The 21,142-nt window shown below is 40.1% G+C and overlaps 1 protein-coding gene across 7 annotated transcripts in view; it reads left to right on the top strand.

The window, feature by feature from the left end:
• Positions 1-342: 342 nt before the first annotated feature.
• The window catches only part of sulf1 (sulfatase 1), an 85,339-nt gene continuing 64,539 nt past the window's right edge, over positions 343-21,142 (top strand). For 2 of the 7 annotated variants that reach the window (XM_044175855.1, XM_044175854.1), the window contains exon 1: positions 502-664. Coding sequence is in view for 2 of the 7 variants with exons in the window: in XM_044175851.1 (XP_044031786.1) it covers positions 426-483 (58 nt within the window). In the remaining 5 variants the exon portion in view is untranslated. The other 5 variants (XM_044175851.1, XM_044175856.1, XM_044175850.1 and 2 more) reach the window with 5 other exon arrangements.

Here is a 21,142-nt window from a genome sequence, read left to right as displayed (position 1 = left end):
ATAATAATTTCCAATGTCTTAATCACTATGTGGTCAAATTGTGCCACAATGTGTGTATTAGAACAAACGGTTAAAATGTGACTATAGAACAAATGGCTAAAATTGTGAGTATTAAAATAATATTTCTGCTGTTTATTTTTTTATCATCTGTAACAAAGTGGGCAGAATTGTGTTTTCATGAAAAATATTCCATCTACTGCACAATACAGAATAATTTTAACAAGTGTACAAAATTGCACCTCAAACCAAAAGTGGCAGAAGGATATCTCCTTGCTTGTAAAATATGCCTTATAAAAACTACAAGAATACAGCCTCTTCTTCTTTTTCGTCTTCATTTTCAAGTGATGACAGGCTGGAAGCAGTGACGGCGTTCAGTTAATATTAAACAGATATCACTTCCGGCTGCCATTTTCATTTGCAACAACATGGTTAACCCATTGAATACCTTTATCGCGCGGCCCACGAGGTATTTTTGTTCCAACGGTAAGTGTTGTCTTAACGACCGAGTAGTACCAATAGTTTGGCTTGTAATTTTATTTGAGGAAAAACAAGTATCTAGCTCTGTAACTCAAATGTTATCAGCGAAAAAGTCTCAAAAATATAAATCATCATTACACAAGAGGCACGGCCATGTTCAAGTTCCAAGATAAAGGGCATATTGAAGGTAAGCGAATTAAACCTAACTTTATGTTCTGTTGTTGGTTGGTTTGCTTTTCTCAGTAGACATTTAACCTTCACTCATGTATACTGTTTGAAGAGCTTGGGCTTGACCTGTATTTCTAGTAATTGAGCAACAAAAATCACCACAGGGACTTTGTTATTCCATAGCATTTAATTAGCTTACATAATGTAGATTGTGTAGCTAAGTTAGCTTGCATAATATTTTTGTGAATCCATCCCTCTAACATGTATTGTAGGCTAAATGTAAAGTTAAAATCCAGTGTAAATGTAAGGTTACTATAGGTTTTTGTGTTTTATTTGTGTTATGTTTTAAGTAGGAACACATCTTAAATCCATTCCACATTCAAGTATGAAATGAATGAAATGTTTAAACCTCAGGCAGCAGAATGAAACTAGTCTTTGACCATCCTTACCCCAGCTTTGTAAACCAGAAGATATCTATCATTGTTGTGTGGATAGTTGAGGCTGTTAATGTTTGGCAGGACTTGTGAAGTGTTGAAGGACATACTGTCTGTATTAAACAAGTGTTATGTTTTTTCTAGCTGAATAGTTTTCCTAACATTTTCAGCTGTTTGCTGTAGCAGTTTATTGGCCTTTTACAACTACACATGATATAGTAGTGCAGACGTTAGTTTATTTTATGTTTTTTTCCATAAAGATCACTGTGTCAATCACAATTTGTTTATGATAAATGACATGGAAATGGCTCATCCCCTTTGGTGCGTTGTGTTTGAAGGAAAACGGTCACTATTAGGATTAGCAAATGCTTGCATGATCCTTTGGAACATCACATATTTAATGTTGTTCCAAAGAGTTGTTCAGCAAATCCAGAAGGATTACATAGTGGATGGATAAACAGAAATCCTCTTGTGATCTCTGGCTGATTGTGAGGCTTTTCTGTCAAATCTCTGTAAAAGTCACAGAAGGCCCGGGAGTCTTGAGAGTACTCTGTGCTTTAAGGTTCAATTGTGAGACCTCAGTGTATGAGAACGGTAGTCTGAGCTGTCTTGTCTGTATCTCCATTTTCTTTCTCACAGACTAATTCATGGTTCTTCTCTCTGACCATGATGTGGTCAGTGTTCCAGACGCTTGGGGATCTTTTCTGTATGTGTGTTACACATTGGCAGGCCTTGTGGTGGGTGAGGCTTAGACCTGGGTCAGATGACTCATCCAAACTCAGTGCTTGTCTCTGGGTCCAGGGAATCTATGTGCTCATATTAGTCTTATTATTGTTTCAAATGCAAGGATCTAATCTTGGTCTGGTGGTGCACCGTGTCTTGGAAATGTTTGCGTTTGCTTGAGTGGATGTGTTTTATTCCTGTCTGGAGTGGATTGAAACAAAATATTGTGGCAGGGACATAAAGGCACTGTTAACCCGATCATATGTATACCTATTGTCAAACTGCTTTGTCTCCAACATCCAACTATATCTCCCTTAGGGTAATGTGGAACACCTCCATGGCTGCAGTTATACTTGGATTTTGTTTCACTGTCAGAGCTGATTGTTTCACTATCCTGTGCTCCAAAAGCGCCAAGGATCCCTCAGATCCCTGCTCTTTTATTTTTTCATTAACATATAAAGTTGCAGTGAATTTATTGAGTCTGCACATGGCTTTTTACTCAAGCTGTGATTTATTACACGATCTCATGCAGCGTTATTCTAATTGGCTGCCAGCATACTTTTTTTATGCTTCCACTAATTTATCAAAGCCTTCTGCCAGAGGCTGCTGGTGGATGGTTAGGTAAGATATCTGTGGAGCCTTAATCCTTTGACTCACCTTTATAGATTAACCCTCCTTTAGCTCTGTGGAGCTAAAACATTTTGTTGTCATGCCCAAATATCAAGTAGAAAACATCTTTTATAGCTGATTTCATTTGTGATAGTTATTATCTTTATCCAGATGCTATATAGTCCATGTGTTTACTCATGTGATTCGCCATAACCAATCAAACATGATCAGAGAACACTAAACATTAGTTCTCCCACCAGATGCTAATTGGATTCATATTCCAGTAAAAGCATTGTCATGTTACTGTTCCTTTGTTGAAGAGGTGCTAAATATTTGTGGGATGTTAGATGGAGAGATATTACGGATGAATGATAATAAATTGTCAGATGTAGCTTGCCAGATTACATAAAGTGATAAAGTTGCATACCATGGCCTCATGTATAATAAGGAACATTTGTGAGTCACTTTGGACACATTTGCGGCTTGATTATGTCTGCCCTCAGCAAAACCATACTTCCACCATAAAAAAAACATTAATTTCGAAGTGATCTTTGAAACTTTTAATGATTTGAAGAATGTTTCTCACAAACTACTGTTTGCCTTTGCTCCTTTCCTTCCCTTCTTACTGTAATGAATTCTTAAGCAATTACAATGGCAAGTTCCAGATAAATCATTGCTCTTAACCTCCAAAAACAAAAACTGTGGAAGCGGTAGAAATAATATTGAATCATTTGAGTTGGCAATAAAGGCCCTTTTGTAGTGTCCATGTTACTTCATCAGGGCTCCAAGGGACAGCATGCAGGAAAAGGGTGGAGAAGGATTGAATGATGATGCTGTTACTGGCCAGTCGGGAGGGGAGGAGCTGTGTGATCGGCTCTGTTCAATAACCTCAAGTGGATGTCTGACCACAGAAGACCAGAAAATTTCTGTACTAATGCCAGAGGAAGTTTGATGGCTTTAAGCTGCTTGACACCTGCTGCTCCTATCTTTTCTTTCTTTTCCTCTACTCTCTCATCTAGTGTATCATGTCCCTTAGTTGGCAAGTGTATGAGTGGCCTTTTTGTTGCCTTTCTTTTTTGCACATACTTGTCGTCAGCATTAGCTTGAGTCAGTTGATGATGGTTAAGGACCACTGGCTTTTAGGTCATAGCAGGGGAAATGGCAAAGTACAGATTCATGTCACAGTGTGAGTAACATTAGAAGTGTTTGGTTCTCTTCTTTCCCAATCACCAAGATGACGCTGTTTGCCCTCATCAAAGACTTATGCTGCCAAAAGTCTGATGTCAATTTCCCAGCATTGCATTGCGATCAGGCGTCACGATACATTAGCTTCAGCTTAGTTGAACTGGAGCATGATGGACAAACCGGAACAAGTCACATTTGTTGTTGTGATGGAGTTTGTCATGATTTGCTTAAGATGTTGAGAGTATCAACATACAAAGAAGATGAATTCCGGCACTTTTTACAGCAGAGCTAGGATGAAATCCTGTCTGTGAGTCATCAGTGTTTTTGCTCTGGCTGTACAAAATGCTTTCCATTTTCTGGGTTTCAGTTTTAAGATTTTGAACAAAGAGTGATTAGATGTCTAAACCAGCTGTCCCAGATTGTTTTGTCACTATGTCGACCCTAAGGACATCTTAAACCTCTTTTTAGTTATTAAGGACCATTTCAATCAAAAGGTTGTAAATGTAGTGTTTATCCAAATTGAGTACCTCTGAATCCTCAGCAGGTTGTTTGAACCACGGGAACAGAGTTGACTCAAAAGAAAATGTTGTCAGAAGGTTACACAGCAGGTAGGCATTGGAAATTTTTTTCACAAAGATCAAGAAAAATGGGTGAAAAAATGTCTTGTACAATTCTGTAACCCGCAAGTATGAGTCTATACAATATGTACTGTAGGGTAGGCATGCAGGCACATTTAATAGTACATGATCTCATTGGTGTCAGCGCAAGAGTGAACATGGAAAATAAAATGGATTTATTGGATAAGAGGGAAACACTACTTTTTGGTATCCAAAGCAACTTTATGCTGAATGGGTAGAAACATCATCACTACTATATAACACTGGCTATGAGGTTTTATAGAGAGCATATCCTGTAGTCTTAAAGGCCATCTTACTTGAAGTCCTACATGTAAGAATTATTGAGAGTTATGCTCACTTTATCATTTACAGTCTTTGAAAATCTCTCTCTTAACCAATGCTTTATGGTGATCCATTAATTTAAGACCTCATAAGTTTACATTAACAACCTAAAAGAGGCAGTTATCAAATGATTCAGTCCTGGAACTGAATATGAGCCATAAACTGTTTTTATTTTACAGCCAGTGACTTCTGTGTACTGATTGTTCTGTGCTCTCTCTTCTCTCTAAATGTTCCCATTACAAGATCAGCACTCTGAATCATCCTGTCTCTTTCATAATCTCAGTGGGGCAGAATCTGCCTGTAAAATCCCCTTTAAATTGCTTTTGATATTTATGTCACACTTTGACTCAAAGAGGGGCCAGTGAATGAATGAAGAGAAATCATTGATAACCAAGCAATTTTTGTGTTCCTCCATGATGTCAGTGAAAGTTTAGCTCATGGTTGGACTTAGCACACTGAAGTTTAGGAGTCTTTCAAGTCTAGGCCAAACAATGAGGGATTTGGGGCTGATACTAGTTTCTCTGATACATTTCCATGAAGCTGAGAGGTACTTGGGACTTGCCAACAGTTTTGAGGGAGAAAAGAAAGAAGAGCAACTAGAGAAAAGAAGAGAAGGTTAGAATGGCTGTTGAAAAATATATCTTGCCAGCAGCTGTGGTTGTTTTTTTTTTTTTTTGCCTCAGATCAAACAGGGAGTGAAGAAGTGTGAGGAGGTTGAACTGTGCCAGCCCTCCACAAGAGGGCACATATGATGTTGCTGAAGGAGGCTAACTAAGTCTCCTCCTGGAGTGTTTCTGATGACATGCCTAGTTGGTAGGACCCTTCATGTTGAGCCCCGACCTGGCTCTGGTCATTAATCTCCTGTTGTTATAAATCGCATGTCCAGTTTCTGCTGAAAGACTGAAAATCCCTGGTTACAGAATGTTCTATAATGATAGCTCAATGTCCACTTAAACACACAACTTTGGCAGTTGACAGGATTGAATATATACAGGTTATCTTTTTAGTGTCTGTTTTGAGCATGAAATTTAAGGGTGTACCGTCCTTTCAGGAGGCCTCAATGTAAAGGCTACAGAGTGATGTTACAATATACCAAGGGCAGATGTGAAGCTCAAGAGGACATTTCCTTCAGTGTAGAATAAAAGTTACAGAATTCAAATTATGTATTGTTATAAAGCAGGGCCACTATAGCTTTTTCTTGAGATTGTTAAACACATTTAGTCATCTATCCCCATCACTTGCTAGAATAATGTAAACGATGTAGTGTTTTTTAAAAGTACAAATTGGGAAAGCATAACACTTATGCTGAAAAGATTAGTCGTTTTATAATATTTCCTTGTCTTTAATCATTGTAATCATTTGTAAACTGAATATCTTTGGGTTTTTGACTGTTGGTCAGACAAAACAAGACATTTGAAGATCTCATCTTGGGCAATAGGAATAGGAAATCGTGACAGACATTTTTTGAAAAAGATTTCTGACATTTTCTAGATTAAACAAATTAATTCCCACAAAGTGTCAAACAAAGTTAACCTGAGGGGGTTTAATTTTACTTTGTACTTTTAGTATTTACTTTAAGCACTTTTACGGCTTTATATGTTGACAAAAAACCTATTTACGGTAAAGATGCATATTTTGGTTCATTTGGTCCAAGTTAAGATACTCAGCTAAGGAAAAGTATTTCAGCTGTTGTTTGCTCTTGAGAAAATAAGTTACTCTGACTATTCTTGTAGCTCTTCAGTCAACAGAAGACTGGAATTGTACTTTTCAAATCCAAGGTGTAAATTTTTAAAGCCATTGATGTTAGAAAACTTCTACTGGGTCCTGTTTTCCATTTATAAATACCTGGTCAGATTTACCACCTGTCTCTGCTTTGCTGAGCAGGTTGTGAAGCAGGACTATGAAGTGATCATAATGGTCTCACCTGCCCTTTAGTGCTGGATGTCAGACGCTGACACAGAAGAACAGTTGGGGTTTGATTTATAGGAACATGTGGTCTGGGCTGCTGTTTGTCCTTGCCGTTGGTGTGCTATTACAGAGCCTTCGACTCTGTAGATGGCCCCATATGGTGCAAAAGACATCTGAAGTTGTCTTGCTGTGTCTTGAGTTTTGCTTGGAAAGAGAATAGGATAGAGTGGTTTGTTCTAGGGATGGGAATTTTTAACTGACTAGCCATTTAAATCAGAGTGTGATCCTAGTTGATGTCAAAAACAACAATCATTCAAACTAAAATTGTTGCTTAGAATTTATGTACTTTAAATAACATTAAACCGTATTCTCATCCCTAGTTTTTTTGCGTTGCAGCATGATATTAAAATTGATTATTGTACTTTTGTCATCACTTTGCCCTTATTTCTGCAGTCTATCAAGACATGCTACTCTCTTGGGAGGCGAAAACCCTTCTTTATGTGAAAAATGTAGTATAGTTAGAAATCTGAATTCTGCCTCTGCTATACTATTAGCCTTTTCCCCATAAACCTAATTGATACCTACGGCTAGTGGTAAAGTGTAAACAGACAGGCAGCTGGTGAGACCGCCATGTGTCTTGGATAGAACAGCCACCCAGCCCATAATGTAGTGCAGTTTGGATTGTTCACTCCCTCTTCTGTGGCTGTCAGGGCTGAACAGAGGCGAGGAGACGACCACACAAAAGAAATATTTGTCCAATCTGTCCAAGCAAACTCCCCAATTGAGGACTGAACTTTCCCATCGTATTGCTCTGTCTGTGTGACATGTAATTGAAAGAGGAATGATGCTTTGAACTGAGAAGGAGGCAGCCTTTACATTTAAAAACAGTCATGAAGTGTAATGACCACTGACAAATTATGCACCTGTTCCATTCAATTTTGACCTGGTCAAAATTCAACACGTGAAAATATATTTAGGTTTTACAATAATGAAATCAAGCTCAGACTAAACAATATCTTGGCAGCATTTTCAAAGCTCCTTTTGCTTCGTAACAAAACATTTAAAGTTACAAGAGGAATATTGATGATAAAAAGATATTGGTTTTAGACCACACTTTCTTGCACTGATGTTTATCTGCAGATCTTAAATATGTTATTTTAATACACCACATTAAAGAGTTTTTAACCTTTTTTAAAAATAAGCCAAGACATTAATTACCATATGCAAAAATCAAATGTATTCTCATTGCGTTCTACATTGTTGAAGACTTGCCATTTAAACACAATGTTTTTCAAAGTACTGTGGTCCATAGATCTCTACACTGTTCAGAAAAGTGGTTTCCTCCTGTCAGTATCTCCAGGTTTCTCAGACGGCTTTGCTACCAGCGTCACAAAGAGCCAGGAAGTCTTGTTCTGTGTGCGACTACTAAAACGTTTAACTCTCTCAATTCATGAGAGGGTGTTGGGTCTGCCGTCAAGAACCCAGATTCAGTGTGTGTGCAGACTCAAATGGTTTGCCAGTGTGAAGTGAAAAGGGTTGCCAGGGTGGTGAAAGCAAGCTGTTTGCTCATGTCCAGACCCGCAGAATAGATGAGGACACAGATGGGATTTCTCTCTGGTGGACTTTTCTTCTGACCTAGCCTCTCTGTGTTTGGAGAGACATGGAAACCTCAGCTAGAATGGACAGGCATCTTTTTGAATGAGGGAAGACTTAGGGCTTTCATCCAACAGGGTCTGAATAGGATGCTGGAGGCAGGCAGCGAAAGTTGTGTGTGGGGATCGGGGGGTTTGTTGAGATGAGGTCAATATAATGTGAATGGCCCATACTGTCACCAATTGCTCTCTCCTTTTGACTTTAGGAATGAAAACATGTTTTTAGATACTAATGAACTTGCTGACCATGTGCATGTATGTCCAGAGCATGTGGTAGATTGATATGAAATGGTGGTCTGTACCATAGTTGTCTAATGCAACTCAGGCACGTCCGGGCCTTGCCCTGTGAGGCTCCATAGAGCTGCAGTACCATAAAACTTCAAAGCCTGGACTAAAGAAATCATCTGGGTTTGTTTCTCTCCATGCCGAGTACTTCTGCTTTTCTCTTGAGAACCATGGGGGATTCACAGAACAGCAGCACATTTTCAAAGGGAAACGAAGTGCATCTCCAAGAATTGCATCCAAGAAACAGTTCTTGGCTTAATGCAGAGGGCAACCTCAGTATATCTGAAGTTAATACCAATATGCTGTAATAGGAGAGACGGTGCTGAAGCAGATTTTCCATGACTGGGCTGCTGATCTTTCCCACCACATGACGATCTATCGACATTACCTTTGTACACCACATTGCTTTTAAAAGGAAAAGGTATGGGTAAATAAAAGTGTTGGTTGTGTTCGGTTCGGACCTGATCAGGGGAGGCAAAACATGGATGTATAAAGAGAATGGAGCAAAATGGTGGAGCAAAATGGTTAGCAGAGTGCTATATGATTCTGCATATTTACGTGTTTCCTATAAAAACAGGAAGCTGGGGAGGGACTTGTCGAAGATATTGATTGCCGTTCAGCCAATAGCGCTGAATGTGCGTCCGTCCCTCCCCGCCATGCAGCTAGCGTCAGTGTCTAGCTTCTAGTGAATAGCATGGCTGGCTGCACGGGTCTACCCGAGCTAACTAGCTAACAGCAGCTAACAGTTACAATTAGCAGCAGTTGGCAGTTATATTGATGATGATAATAATAATAATGATAATAATAATAATAATAATAATAATAATAATAATAGATTACATTTTATCTTGATGCCCAAAGTGCTTCACAGTGAAGGGGGGAAACTCACCTCAACCACCACCTATGTGGTTAGGTTAACTAACGTTACTTTAGCAACAAGTAAAGCTCTCTGTCCATCAGGAAACTCCATAAATCACCTTGGTACTGCACTCTGTCATCAAACTGGCCTTATAACATTACTGACATCTTAATGTTCAGTTCAAATGATTCCACTTGAGGTCAAGGGAATTATTCATGACACAATTATAATGATCTCATTGTCAAAACCAAGCACAATTGACATTATAATGTAATGTTTTCTTGGTTAATGTCAAGTTGTCATAACAAAGACATCTCAAACAATGTCAACTTTGCATTAAAAGTGACATAATTGACCGAATGACACTTAATGACAACAGTCATAAACCTTCATAAAGACTCCTTCATGTTCATGTCAGGTGTCATGTCATGGTTATGACTGTGTCATGTCAGTCTTATGCACTCACCTTCAAATAAAATGATACCTAAATTGTTAATGTCAAAACAGAAAATGCAGTTTCCTAATCCACCAAAGTAATGTGCACTTCACGTTTCCCTTTGTGGTACAGTAGGTGTTAGTGATTTGCTTGTTGACTGGCTTCATGCCTGGGACTAATTTGCTATTGGAGACCCTGCCAGAAGCTAAATTATCCAGACAGCATTGCTCCCAGGGTCACAGAGGCACAAAGTTCCCTCTTCCGTGATAAGGTGGCTAGTCCAGGAGAGAAAATGTGGGATTGGCATTATTTTGTTTTTATTTTTAAACAGCTTTCAAAGGACACACACATGCACAGGAGGCACAGAGATAGTGGTCATTTGCAGGTTACATCAGCATCAGATAGTGATGGGATTTCTCCTTCAACTGCAAAAGTAAATCCTCATACATAGCTTACCAAAGGCACCAACTTTAGTTTAAAGCACTAGCTCTTTTGGTGTTGACAAGGATGGCTCTAGTGTGTTACTAATTCCCATTACTCATTGGGGGTGAGTTGTTGAACCAAGTGAAGGAGTTTACGTGTCTCAGGATCTTGTTCAAGAGTGAGGATAAAATGGGGGTGGGTGGGTGTAGGGGGGTGCAGTTGTGCCTTGCTGACAGGTGTAGCATGACCAGGGATGAAAGGTCAAGAAAGATTCCATGGCAATACAGGTCTGGAACTGCTTCTGGAAACATACTTGGACAGAATGAACAATCAACAGTGCTCCGGGTGTCACTCCTACAGTATATTGTTTACAGTCTACCATTACAGTCTGATTTGGACATGTCTGATTCTCATGTTGCTAAATTGAGTTTTCAGTTTATGGTGTCTTTGTCTTGAATTCTTACCAACTCATGGTGTAGATGTGTGAGGTGGCACAGTTCTGTCAAGTCAGTTTTATTTATATCTCTGGCCTCTTCATGCATCTACTTTTACTGTAAACATAAAAATATGTTTTTCCTTTCAGTTAACAATGGTAGTTGATTTGACTTTGACAGAGGCAGTGAGTGTAGAATGACTTATCATAACCATCAGAGATGAAGAGAATAACTGATTTCTGTAGATGGTCATTAAATGAAATGTAATGAAGGATATTACCAGTCATTGTCAGTTCAAGTAAAAGCATCTGCTTTCAGTTTACTTGGGATGTGAAGCCCTAAAGCAGGCCTTCTTTGAACAAGAGATGGTGTTCAAGAGAAATACTAGCACCTTTCACCCAAAAAGTGATCAGATAGCTGCAGCTGATTCAGAACGTTACTGCTTGTGTCCTCACTAAGACAAAGAAAGTGGATCACATCACTCCAGTTCTGAGGTCTTTACACTGGCTTCCTGTCTGTCAAAGAATTCATTTCAAAATACTACTGTTGGTTTATAAAGCACTTAATGGTTTAGGACCAAAGTACATTTTGTTCACGATGACACTACGGATGGCTGCCTCTGTGTTTTGGTGTGCTTTGTTTTGTCTTGTTTTGTTTGTAAATACCCAGAGCTCTTTCACCTGAGAAGAGCTCATGAACATCAGGGGAACTACCGGTGTTCATACAGTGAAATGCTGGAGGAGAGGTAAGCCTGCCGGTGCACTTGTGCACCTCCATCTGCGGATGTGGAGAGACAGGTTATTGGCCGATAGTTGGATGGGACTGTACCCTTTGTGGGATCCTTCAGCCATTCAGGGTGCGTCCCATCTCTTAGCAGCTGGTTCATTTGTGCTTTCTTGGATGTCTGCCGCTGTGATGGTGACTGGATTCTGTTCAGGGAGGTTGCTGTGGTCCTTTCTCAGGGCGGCCAGCCGTTTCGAGTGCTTCAGGTATGGGCATCTGGTTGTACTTCTTGGGTACTTGCTTTCTCATTGCACCTCTCTCAGCCTCTGTCAGTTGGCTCACTTCTCTCCGGGCCTCCTTGATTTTTGCCTCCAACCTTCGTTTCCATGGTGGGTATTGTCTCTCATGGCTCCCATGGTTGCTCTTGTAGCCAAGCATCTCTAGGATCACTGCTGCTGAGGCGTATATCAGCTCATTGGTTTCATTGATGGTTGTGGTAGGGATCGCTCTCAATGCTGCATTCACATCTTCTAGGAGACTTTCTGATGGTACTTCACTTAGCCGTTGTAGTTGGCGTCGGGGTTGCCTTGTATTCATCCTCGCCATGATCTTATCTTTCAGGTCAGTCGCTGCCTCGTTCAGCGTGATTTCTCTTGGGGCTTCGTGCCCAATCTCTGGTTGGGGGAGCTGCTGGTTGCTCCCCTCTGACCTGTAGTCCTGGCTCCCCCTTGCCGTAGCATTTGTGTTGTACCTCGTCAATCTCAAGTTGTGATAGCAGTTGCCGCTTGTGGATGTTGGAACACTGAGCTACTAGTTGCTTCGCCGTAAGCCTTGATTGTGGGTTTCGAAGTAACCATTCATCCCACATCCTGTGCATGTAACCCCTCTGACTAGGGTTACTGGAGTAGTAGCATTCCAACAGAGCCTTATTATCGCATCTCGCCCATCTCCGTCTTGTTCCAGTAGCCCATTTGTCTTCTCGATGCCCTGGTTCCCCAACACCTGACGCAGACCTTGTTTGGCCGGGCGATGTCTGAGCCGGCATGTCATATATTTCATTGTCACTCATCATCATGAGGTAGGCAGCAGCGTGAAGGGTCTTGCCTAAGGACCCACACTGGATGATGGGTCATTGCTCATTGCGCTCCGAGGGGGATTCGAACCCTTGTTCCCCCGTGAATGTCCTGTGGCCTACCAAATCGAGCTATCCAGCCGTTCCACACTGGATGATGGTCATTGCTCAATGCGTCCCGAAGGGATTCGAACCCGGTGTATGTATATATGCATGTATGTGTGTGTGTGTGTGTGTGTGTGTGTGTGTGTGTATATATATATATATATATATATATATATATATATATATATATATATATATATATATATATATATATATATAAATAAATATATATATATATATATATAAATAAATATATATATATATATATATATATATATATATATATATATATATATATATATAAATAAATAAATAATAAAAAAAAACAAAAAAAAAACAAACATGTAATGCTTTATGTTACCATATTCTAATATTTACACTGCTCTGAGGAAGCAGTGGCTCTCAATTTCACCATTATACACCGGTAAGCTCAGTATTTAAAACAGGTGAGAGTGCATAGGTTAAAATAAGCAACGGCCCTTATACTGAATTGCAGGTGATGTGTTTTAATAAGTTAAAACAATAGAGTTATGCAGTTGTGTGATGGGTGTAATCTAATGCGTTTTAATTTGCCTAATCTTCGTGGGTCTTCAGACCTCCGTGGAAACACAGACAGCATTGGGCTGAAGGAACTTTTTAGTTCCTTGAAAAGTAGCTCCTGGGGATAAGAGTTCCAGGTACTTTGGGTGAAAAGTAGCTCCTGGGAATAAAAGTCTGTGTACTCTCCATCCTGGAGAGAGACGTCAACAGACTCTTCAGGAGGCAGAACCCCCGCAAAGCAGCTGGACCAGACTCTGTCTCCCTATCCACCCTGAAGCACTGCGCTGATCAGCTGTTCAACTCCGGTGCTCATGGATATCTTTATCACCTCACTGGAGACATGTAATGTGCTAGCCTGCTTCAAATCCTCCACCATCATCCCCAACCAAGTACCACAGGACTTAATGACTACAGACACGTCACCCTGATCTCTGTGGTAATGAAGTCTTTTGAGCGCCTCGTGTTGTTCCACCTCACAGCAATCACATACCCACTCCTGGACTCCCTGCAGTTTGCCTACAAAGCCAACAGGTCTGTAGACAATGCACTAAATATGGCCCTCCACTTCATCCTCCAGCACCTGGACTCCTCAGGAACCTACACCAGGATCCTGTTTGTGGATTTCAGCTCTTCAACGCCATCATCCCAGCCCTGCTACAGGACAAGCTCTCCCAGCTGAGTGTGCCTGACTCCACCTGCAGGTGGATCACAGACTTCCTGTCCGACAGGAGACAGAACGTGAGGCTGGGGAAACATGTCTGTGACTCCCAGACCATCAGCACCGGTTCCCCTCAAGGCTGCATTCTTTCCCTCTGCTCTTCTCCATGTACACCAACAGCTGCACCCCCAGTCACCAGTTCATCAAGTTTTTGAAGTTTGCAGATGACACCACCCTCATTGAGCTCATCTCTGATGGAGATGAGTCCGCCTACTAGTGACCTGGTGCAGTCAGAACAACCTGGAGCTCAGCACTCTTTATACAGGAGAGATGTTTGTGGATTATAAGAAGAACCCAGCCCCACCCGCCCCCATCACCCTGTGTGACTCCCCTGTTGACACTGTGGAGTCCTTCCACTTCCTGGGCACCATCATCACCCAGTACCTCAAGTGGGAGCTGAACATTAGCGCCAATTGTTATTTTTATACACATTCAAAATATTCAAAATATATTTTTTAATATTCTTTAATAACTTTTTGTCAATTTTATATTTGTTTCTTGACCTGCAGTACTTTCTTTATATTTTTACTACATTTACTGTTTTTGCACCAAAATACCAAAGCAAATTCCTTGTATGTGTAAACCTACTTGGCAATAAAGCTGATTTCTGATGTTCTGCTACGTTATGATCCATCCAGACCTCTCAGGTCATCTGGGACAGGTCTGCTTTCTGTCCCCAGAGTCAAAACTAAACATGGAGAAGCAATGTTCAGTTTTTATGCCCCACATATCCAGAACAAACTCCCAGAAAACTGCAGGTCTGCTGAAACTCTCAATTCTTTTAAATGAAGGCTGAAGACTTTTCTGTTTGCCGCTGCCTTTTATTAAATCAAATAATTAAGTCTATTTACGTCTGTTTTTTTATGTTGCCCTATGTTGCTTTTATGTTTTATGTAAAGCACTTTGAATTGCCTTGTTGTTGAAATGTGCTATACAAATAAACTTGCCTTACCTATCATTGTATAGAGAAACTGGAAGTTCCAAAACCCAGTAGCATTAAAATTTTGCAATCACCCAGGTTGCCAGGGTATCAGCAATGTTGCCTACAAATGTCTCGCCCACTGTGACGAGCAATAACATACATGATTACAGACGTACCAATGCATTCTTTGTCATTTGACAGAGGCTAGATGTGCGTTAGACCTAGTGGAACAGAACTTTGAGTGAGTGAGAGAGACAGAGAATGTTGTCGACCCCAGACCTGCCCTGAACATGTCTGTCAGAGGAGGAGGAAGAAAAGACAGCATGATACGTTTTAACACACAGGCTTTGCTCAAGGGTATCCATTTAGCTAGACACTGTTGCTTACTTTGGCGTCAGAGAAGGGCCTGATCAGATCTGATTCTATTAGAGCCGTTTCAAGTCACACAATCATTAACCAAGTTGCGTGTGTGCTCACTTCGTTTTTGGACAGCTTGCTGCCAGCTAGCTTTTAGAAACCAAACCATCTGTTGATGTGTTTTCCTCATGATTTCTGCAATAAAATCAGACAAGGTCCAACTTCTTTATTAACATACAGTAGTTGGTCATAGTCCGGTGACACAAAAGTGATATTGCACTATGGATCAACATTATGTCAGTGATTTGTTACAGCAATCTGAATCCAACACTGGGATGTCTGTGGCCTGGATGTGACATCATGCAGGGAGGTGAACCCTTCGCTGGGTCAGGCCCTAATGAGACCCACAGAGGAGTCATTACAGTCAGTGGGAGAAAGTTAGACTGTTGAGAGTAGCAAACCGCCGGGTGGAGCAGGCCCCCTCCCCTCTCCCTCCATTCCTACTCCAACCCCCCCATCTTCCACCAGCTGCCTAACAGATGGAAGGACCTGTTGGCCAAGAAGGGAATGTGGGCGAAGAGGGGGGGAAAAAAATTCAGTGACAGATATATTGAATGATAAGCAAATTTGCGGATGCTTGAATCACAGCTTGGGGAGCACTTAAATATTTTTCTCTCTCATTGTGAACAAGTGTGACAAGTGTGTATGTGTGTAGAGGTTGACATTTGGCTAGGGTCGCCGATTGGGTTATGCAATGTTAGCGTTTGGTGTGTCTGTTTACAAGGCTTGTGAAATGGAGGAAGTCAGATTGTGCGGGGGAAGGTGATGAGAATGTCAGAGGATGGGAGACAGAGTGGGTACAGGCCGTACAACTTGCAGGGTTGGTGTGTGCGGGTGTGTGTGTGTGTGTGTTTGCATTTGTGGTCAAGGAGCGCTGCAGGCAGAATGATCTCTGTCCTGCTGTTATTTACCTTCCAGGCCCTTCAGAGAGGAAACCAGTGGGTGTGGTGGGATCAACAAGGACTTGTCCTCCTAGATTTATACAAACACCACCTCTTCAGATCGGCTGAGAGTTTGCTCTGTCCGTGTGCTATTGAGTACAAACTTTTAAGCTGTATGCGCAGGTGGTAGCAATGGAAAAGAAGTCGAGTCCCAATTTAACTGCTGTCTTTGTTTGTTTTGGTTTCAATAGATATATTGTACCTTTTTTATGATATTTGATAAGTTCTGTAAAAAGTATATGTATTGATAAAGTATCTTATAACAACCTTTTTCTGTGTGAACACGCCTTCAAATAAAATGAGTGACTTCATATTTGGCTTTTGAGAGCCAATAGTAACCTACCAAAATATTTTGAATGTAATAGATTTATGGTTGTATTACCATGGGACGGCAGACACACTTTTCTTATTAAATGACAAGTTTGAAACACCTGAAGAAACATTTTCTCACTAGTGTCGACAAAGCTGTGCACTAAATCACTTTTTCCTTTTTTAGCTACACTGTTTGAATAGTAATAATGTGCATCTTTTCTGTTAAACTAAACCTACTGTCGCTGATTGAGAGACCTCTAGCACATTGTTGGCATATTTGTTTTCGTTTCCAGTAAAACTCTCTTCTCGTTTTCTATCGCACAACTATAAATGACAGTTGTTATCATCTCTCCTCATGTAGATATCATTTCATTATCATGAGGCCAAGTTTAACCATTTAATGCTTTGCAAATAAGGGATGGATATGAATGGGGGGAAAAATAGCTAATGGATGGGGGAAAAGCTAATAATCAGATGTGGAGGTAGTGTCGTTAGTCCTGTAATTTTTTGTTTTATCTGAATTATCTTCAAAACAACACACAAAACAGAATAATTCTTAATTTGGGGTCTTTTATAGATAATTCCATGTCTATTTTTAAAGTTCAACTATTGTCTTCTCTTCATTCAAGAGGTAATAATACAAAGACTGATCTGGTTTTATCAGGGAGACATTGTCCCCGTAAAACAATTTCACATTTAAATGTTAAATGGTGACATCTGACCTGATGGTTTAAGACTTGGGTAATGTTATTTTCTGTCTGAGAGTAATCCTCAATGATTGTTGTTGTTTTCCATCCTGCATGCACATTCTCATAAACAATGGAAATTAATGTGTTGTGTAGGTGCCACACCTTCATAATTTTATGTCTTGAACAAAGTAGAATTAAGTTACATTTCTCAAATATGCTGACTAAATATATTGTTTAAAACAATTGCAACTGGATCTTCCATCCTTAATCCTATAGTTGTCATGTTTCCCTTAGTTATTCAAGTCATAAACCACTTCCTCTGGGTTTTTATAGCTTAGTGCGTCTTTTCAGTTATGATTGAAAAGTACATCTGGCAGGTACACTGCCATATTGTAGGCCAGTGCCTTGCAACATCTTCTGTATATCAGCATACTCTGCACATCTTTGTTTTCTATTTCAGGGAAATCCTGACATGAAGAAGCTTTCCTCCCCAGCTCAACTCAGTTTTCTTTCCCACAGCTCTCAAGATATTTTGGCGGTCAGTCCATCTCAGCAGGAGTACACTGTGTATACTGCTGCGAGGTAGTTTGCTTAGATTTGACTGGGAATAGCGGGTGCAATGGAATCATGTCTTTACAGCTCTGGTATGGTTCCAGGTGGGTGTCTTTTTTTTAGATTCAGAATGTAATAAAGTATGTCATTAAATGTTACATTATTGTTCATTAAATGTTTTCTGGCCGTACCTGTTGTATCTCAAACCTTTTGTTAATGGCTTTTTTAACTCTGTTCCTTGAGAGCATTTATTACTTTGCTGAATATTTGGTTTATCACTTTACTTCCAGGGAGTCTTTTTTTCAATCTTTTGATGGAGTCTTCACTTCTGCTGAAATGTGTCTTTTAATACTGGTGACCTCACCCAGCAGGTGCTGGGTCCAGCTTGGCATTTTCTAATGTCTCAGGAATTGTTTCCTTGGCAGTCTGCAAATCAGTCGTTCCAGCTGTAGTTTTTAGTCTACTTTTACATATTTTGTTCAGTTCCCTTAACTAATATTTACCTGACCCTTAGATGATCAGCAATAATTTCCTTTGTGAATAATGACTCCTTTAGAAGCCATTTACGTTCATTATACTCAGCTACGTTTTTACAACAGTATGAAAGACAATCACTGTCATTGCTGTATCTCAAGTCAAAGCCCTCACTTCCTCTCGCCCACCCTTTTCTCCACATCCTACCTTGTTCTCTCTTGTACCTTCCTTACAACCCAAGACTATAAAATGCTAATTTGCCAGTCAATTGTCTCAGGGTTTTGTTTTTGGTAACTGAGAGCAGACCTGACCTGGCTGGGACAATTGAGGTAGGTGAGGGACAGCTACTCTGCAGCTCACCGACTGTATGAGAAAATGGTCATCACAAGACTCTCCTCAGGGCTTTACTGTTCTCTTCCCCTGTCTTTTGTCCTGTTGGGTATGAGGCACAGGGCCATTCAGACTCATATCCCTGCCATAGCACCAACAGAGCTTCTGCTGTTGTCTGCTTTGAGGGAATTTGTTCCAAAAGCTAGACGTCACCTGGCCATTCTGAAATACTAATTTGAGTTAGACTGAATATAGCTCTGTGTTTTAAGGTTCAGACTTTTCTGCATCTTTCTTTATTGCTGTCTGTGCTAAAGGGCATTCTTGGAAAAAAAGACTTCATTTAATAATGTGAGAAACATGCTTGACTTGAAGTTTTGAATACCTTGTTGAACTGCCAGGAATGTCTAAGTGAGTGTGCTTTTATTCTCTGTAAAGTTAAGGCATAAAGATGGATGGCATCCTGTTAGGCCGATTGACCCGCTGATGTGTGGCGCCTATGTACCTTGTGCTAAATGTGTTGTTTTGTTTTTTGATAGTTCAGTATGTACTCAAATTGGATTTATGTCTGTCTGAGCAGTAGGTTAGAGGTTACTCCCTAGAGAATGTGCTAATATAAACTGTTATGCCCCTATGGATCCTTAGGGAATGCCCATAAACCAAAATTCCTCTCGCAACTGAAATCCCCTTGTCTCTTGGATGGAAAATTGCAGGATATTCATTGAGCATTCAAGGGTTGCTTTTGTTAGGTGTTGAGTCTTTATACATTGTGACTTACTTAGACTGTCTGCATAGGTTGAAGTTGTCCATATAAATGATCGTTGTAAATGTTTCTTCTGTGTGTTGTACTTTCATCGCGTTAGTCCATTCACAGCTACAGTCCCCAGTGCAATTGGTATGTCTTTAGCCCCATGAAACCTTTTAATTAGTCTAAGCTGGTAAAGTGCTGTAAGTGTGAGTGGAAAATACCTGGGTGTTATTATTAACCCACCAAGCAGCAGTTCACACAAGTGCTGTTTTTGCTGTTCTTGACAAGTGAAAAAGACTGTAAGGAAATGTGCCATAAAGTCATATTAAGTGAACTGGCATAATTTGTAAAATCCTCAAAACTTATAAGCTGTATTCATGTTTAATAGAAGAAGAGCAAACATCCAGGTGTAAGTGGATGTGTGTGTGTGTTAATGTCTGTCCGCTGTGTGACTGAAGACACTAGCTAGGTAGAGTGGCTGAGACCTGCTGATAAGATCAGGAGATCCCTGGAGTTATTGGAGTCCCTCTTTGCAGGCTGTCATTTCCTCTTTTACGTGTCTCTGTTTAAAGACGTAATTGAGTAACCTTTATTCGCCTGTTAGTTCTCCAGCCTAGACGTCCTGTGCTTCCATGTACTCTCTATTGCCAGTCTGTGGTGCCGTTAAATTTTTGATTTTGGCATTTTAGCCATTATTTGATTGATTGATACAGACAGGAAACATGGGGAGAGAGGGGTGTGGCATGTAATAAAGGCCCCTGGCTGGAGTTTCTGCAAATGTTGGTGATGTGCTCAAAGTGTAGTGAGTTAGGAGTTATCTTTGCGTGCATGCATATTAATTGATTTATGCTGCAATTTTGTAAAAGGGACAGCACAGGTTTAAAAAATGCATTGCAGTCTTCCTTTTTTTTTTTAAATGTGCCCCTATGTTTACACAATCTACAAACAAAAAATTCCTAATGTAGCCAGTCTTTGACGCAAAATGTCTGCTCCTCAGAATTTAAGACTATCATCACTCAAAAAACTATGTTGAGGGTGAACACTTAGATAAGCACCAGCATATCATCCTGGTTTTCCTCAATGGACGGCCTTCTTTAACATAGAAATAAGTCCAGACCCTGAGTGCTAGTATAACTCATCAGTAGACTTTGTTTTTACAACTTTATATAAAGGTTTCTGGCATTCATCTCCTGGACAGAGATTCTTCTCAATAGGCATGTTTTTCCTGTGTTTGACGATTAAAAGGAGTTGGACAGTACTTTAAATTGTCATTGTCTGTACGTCTGAGGGGAGATATAACTGCAGTTAAGGGCGGGGTAACTCTCACTTGTATAGACAGGAAAACCTTCTTTTCTTTCTTTCCTGTCTTTTAAAGCACACCATGCCTCAGAGCACAAAGAAGCTCATGGCAATAATATCTCAGAGGAATGTACTTGCAGATATGTGTTCCCTTTGTCTCTGTTTAGAGCAGTTTGTATTCACACTTCATCTCCACCTAGCCAGAAAGAGTTGCAACTAACTTTTTAAATTATTGATTATTCGTCCATTTAATCATTTAGTGTGTAAAATGTCAAAAATAAAGACAAATACATATTAAGTTACGTGAGCAAATTTAATTTAGAATTGAATATTGCCTATTCTATCTGACTAGCAATTCATAATGATATGAAAGGGGGAAACTCACATTTGAGAAGTAAATAAATGTTTTGTATCAAGGGTGACTGGGATTTTATTTGAAATAATAATAATAATAATCTAAATTAAATGTTGTATATAAATTGATCTTGTTATTTTAACTATTATCCAAAAGTTAGAATTTCAAAAAAAAAAAATCCTTCAACAAAGAAAAATGTTAAGCTGTGCTTATGAGACGCTTGACCCACCTCAGTGTTAGCTGAGGCATCCCTGTTCCCCAGCTGTTAAGAATGACCCAGCGCCATGTGATCAATATGTTTTCCTTTCCTCTTTCAAGTCCGTGATGGTCCTAAATGGGTCCTGCAGCCTTGGCCTGTCTGGCCTTTCTCCCAGCCAAACTAATCAGGGACCCTTG

The sequence above is a fragment of the Siniperca chuatsi genome, linkage group LG19 (assembly GCF_020085105.1).
Source record: "Siniperca chuatsi isolate FFG_IHB_CAS linkage group LG19, ASM2008510v1, whole genome shotgun sequence".
NCBI classification, from domain to species: domain Eukaryota; kingdom Metazoa; phylum Chordata; class Actinopteri; order Centrarchiformes; family Sinipercidae; genus Siniperca; species Siniperca chuatsi.
The sequence above is the reverse complement of the archived record's forward strand: the minus strand, read 5'-3'. Positions and strand labels throughout refer to the sequence as shown.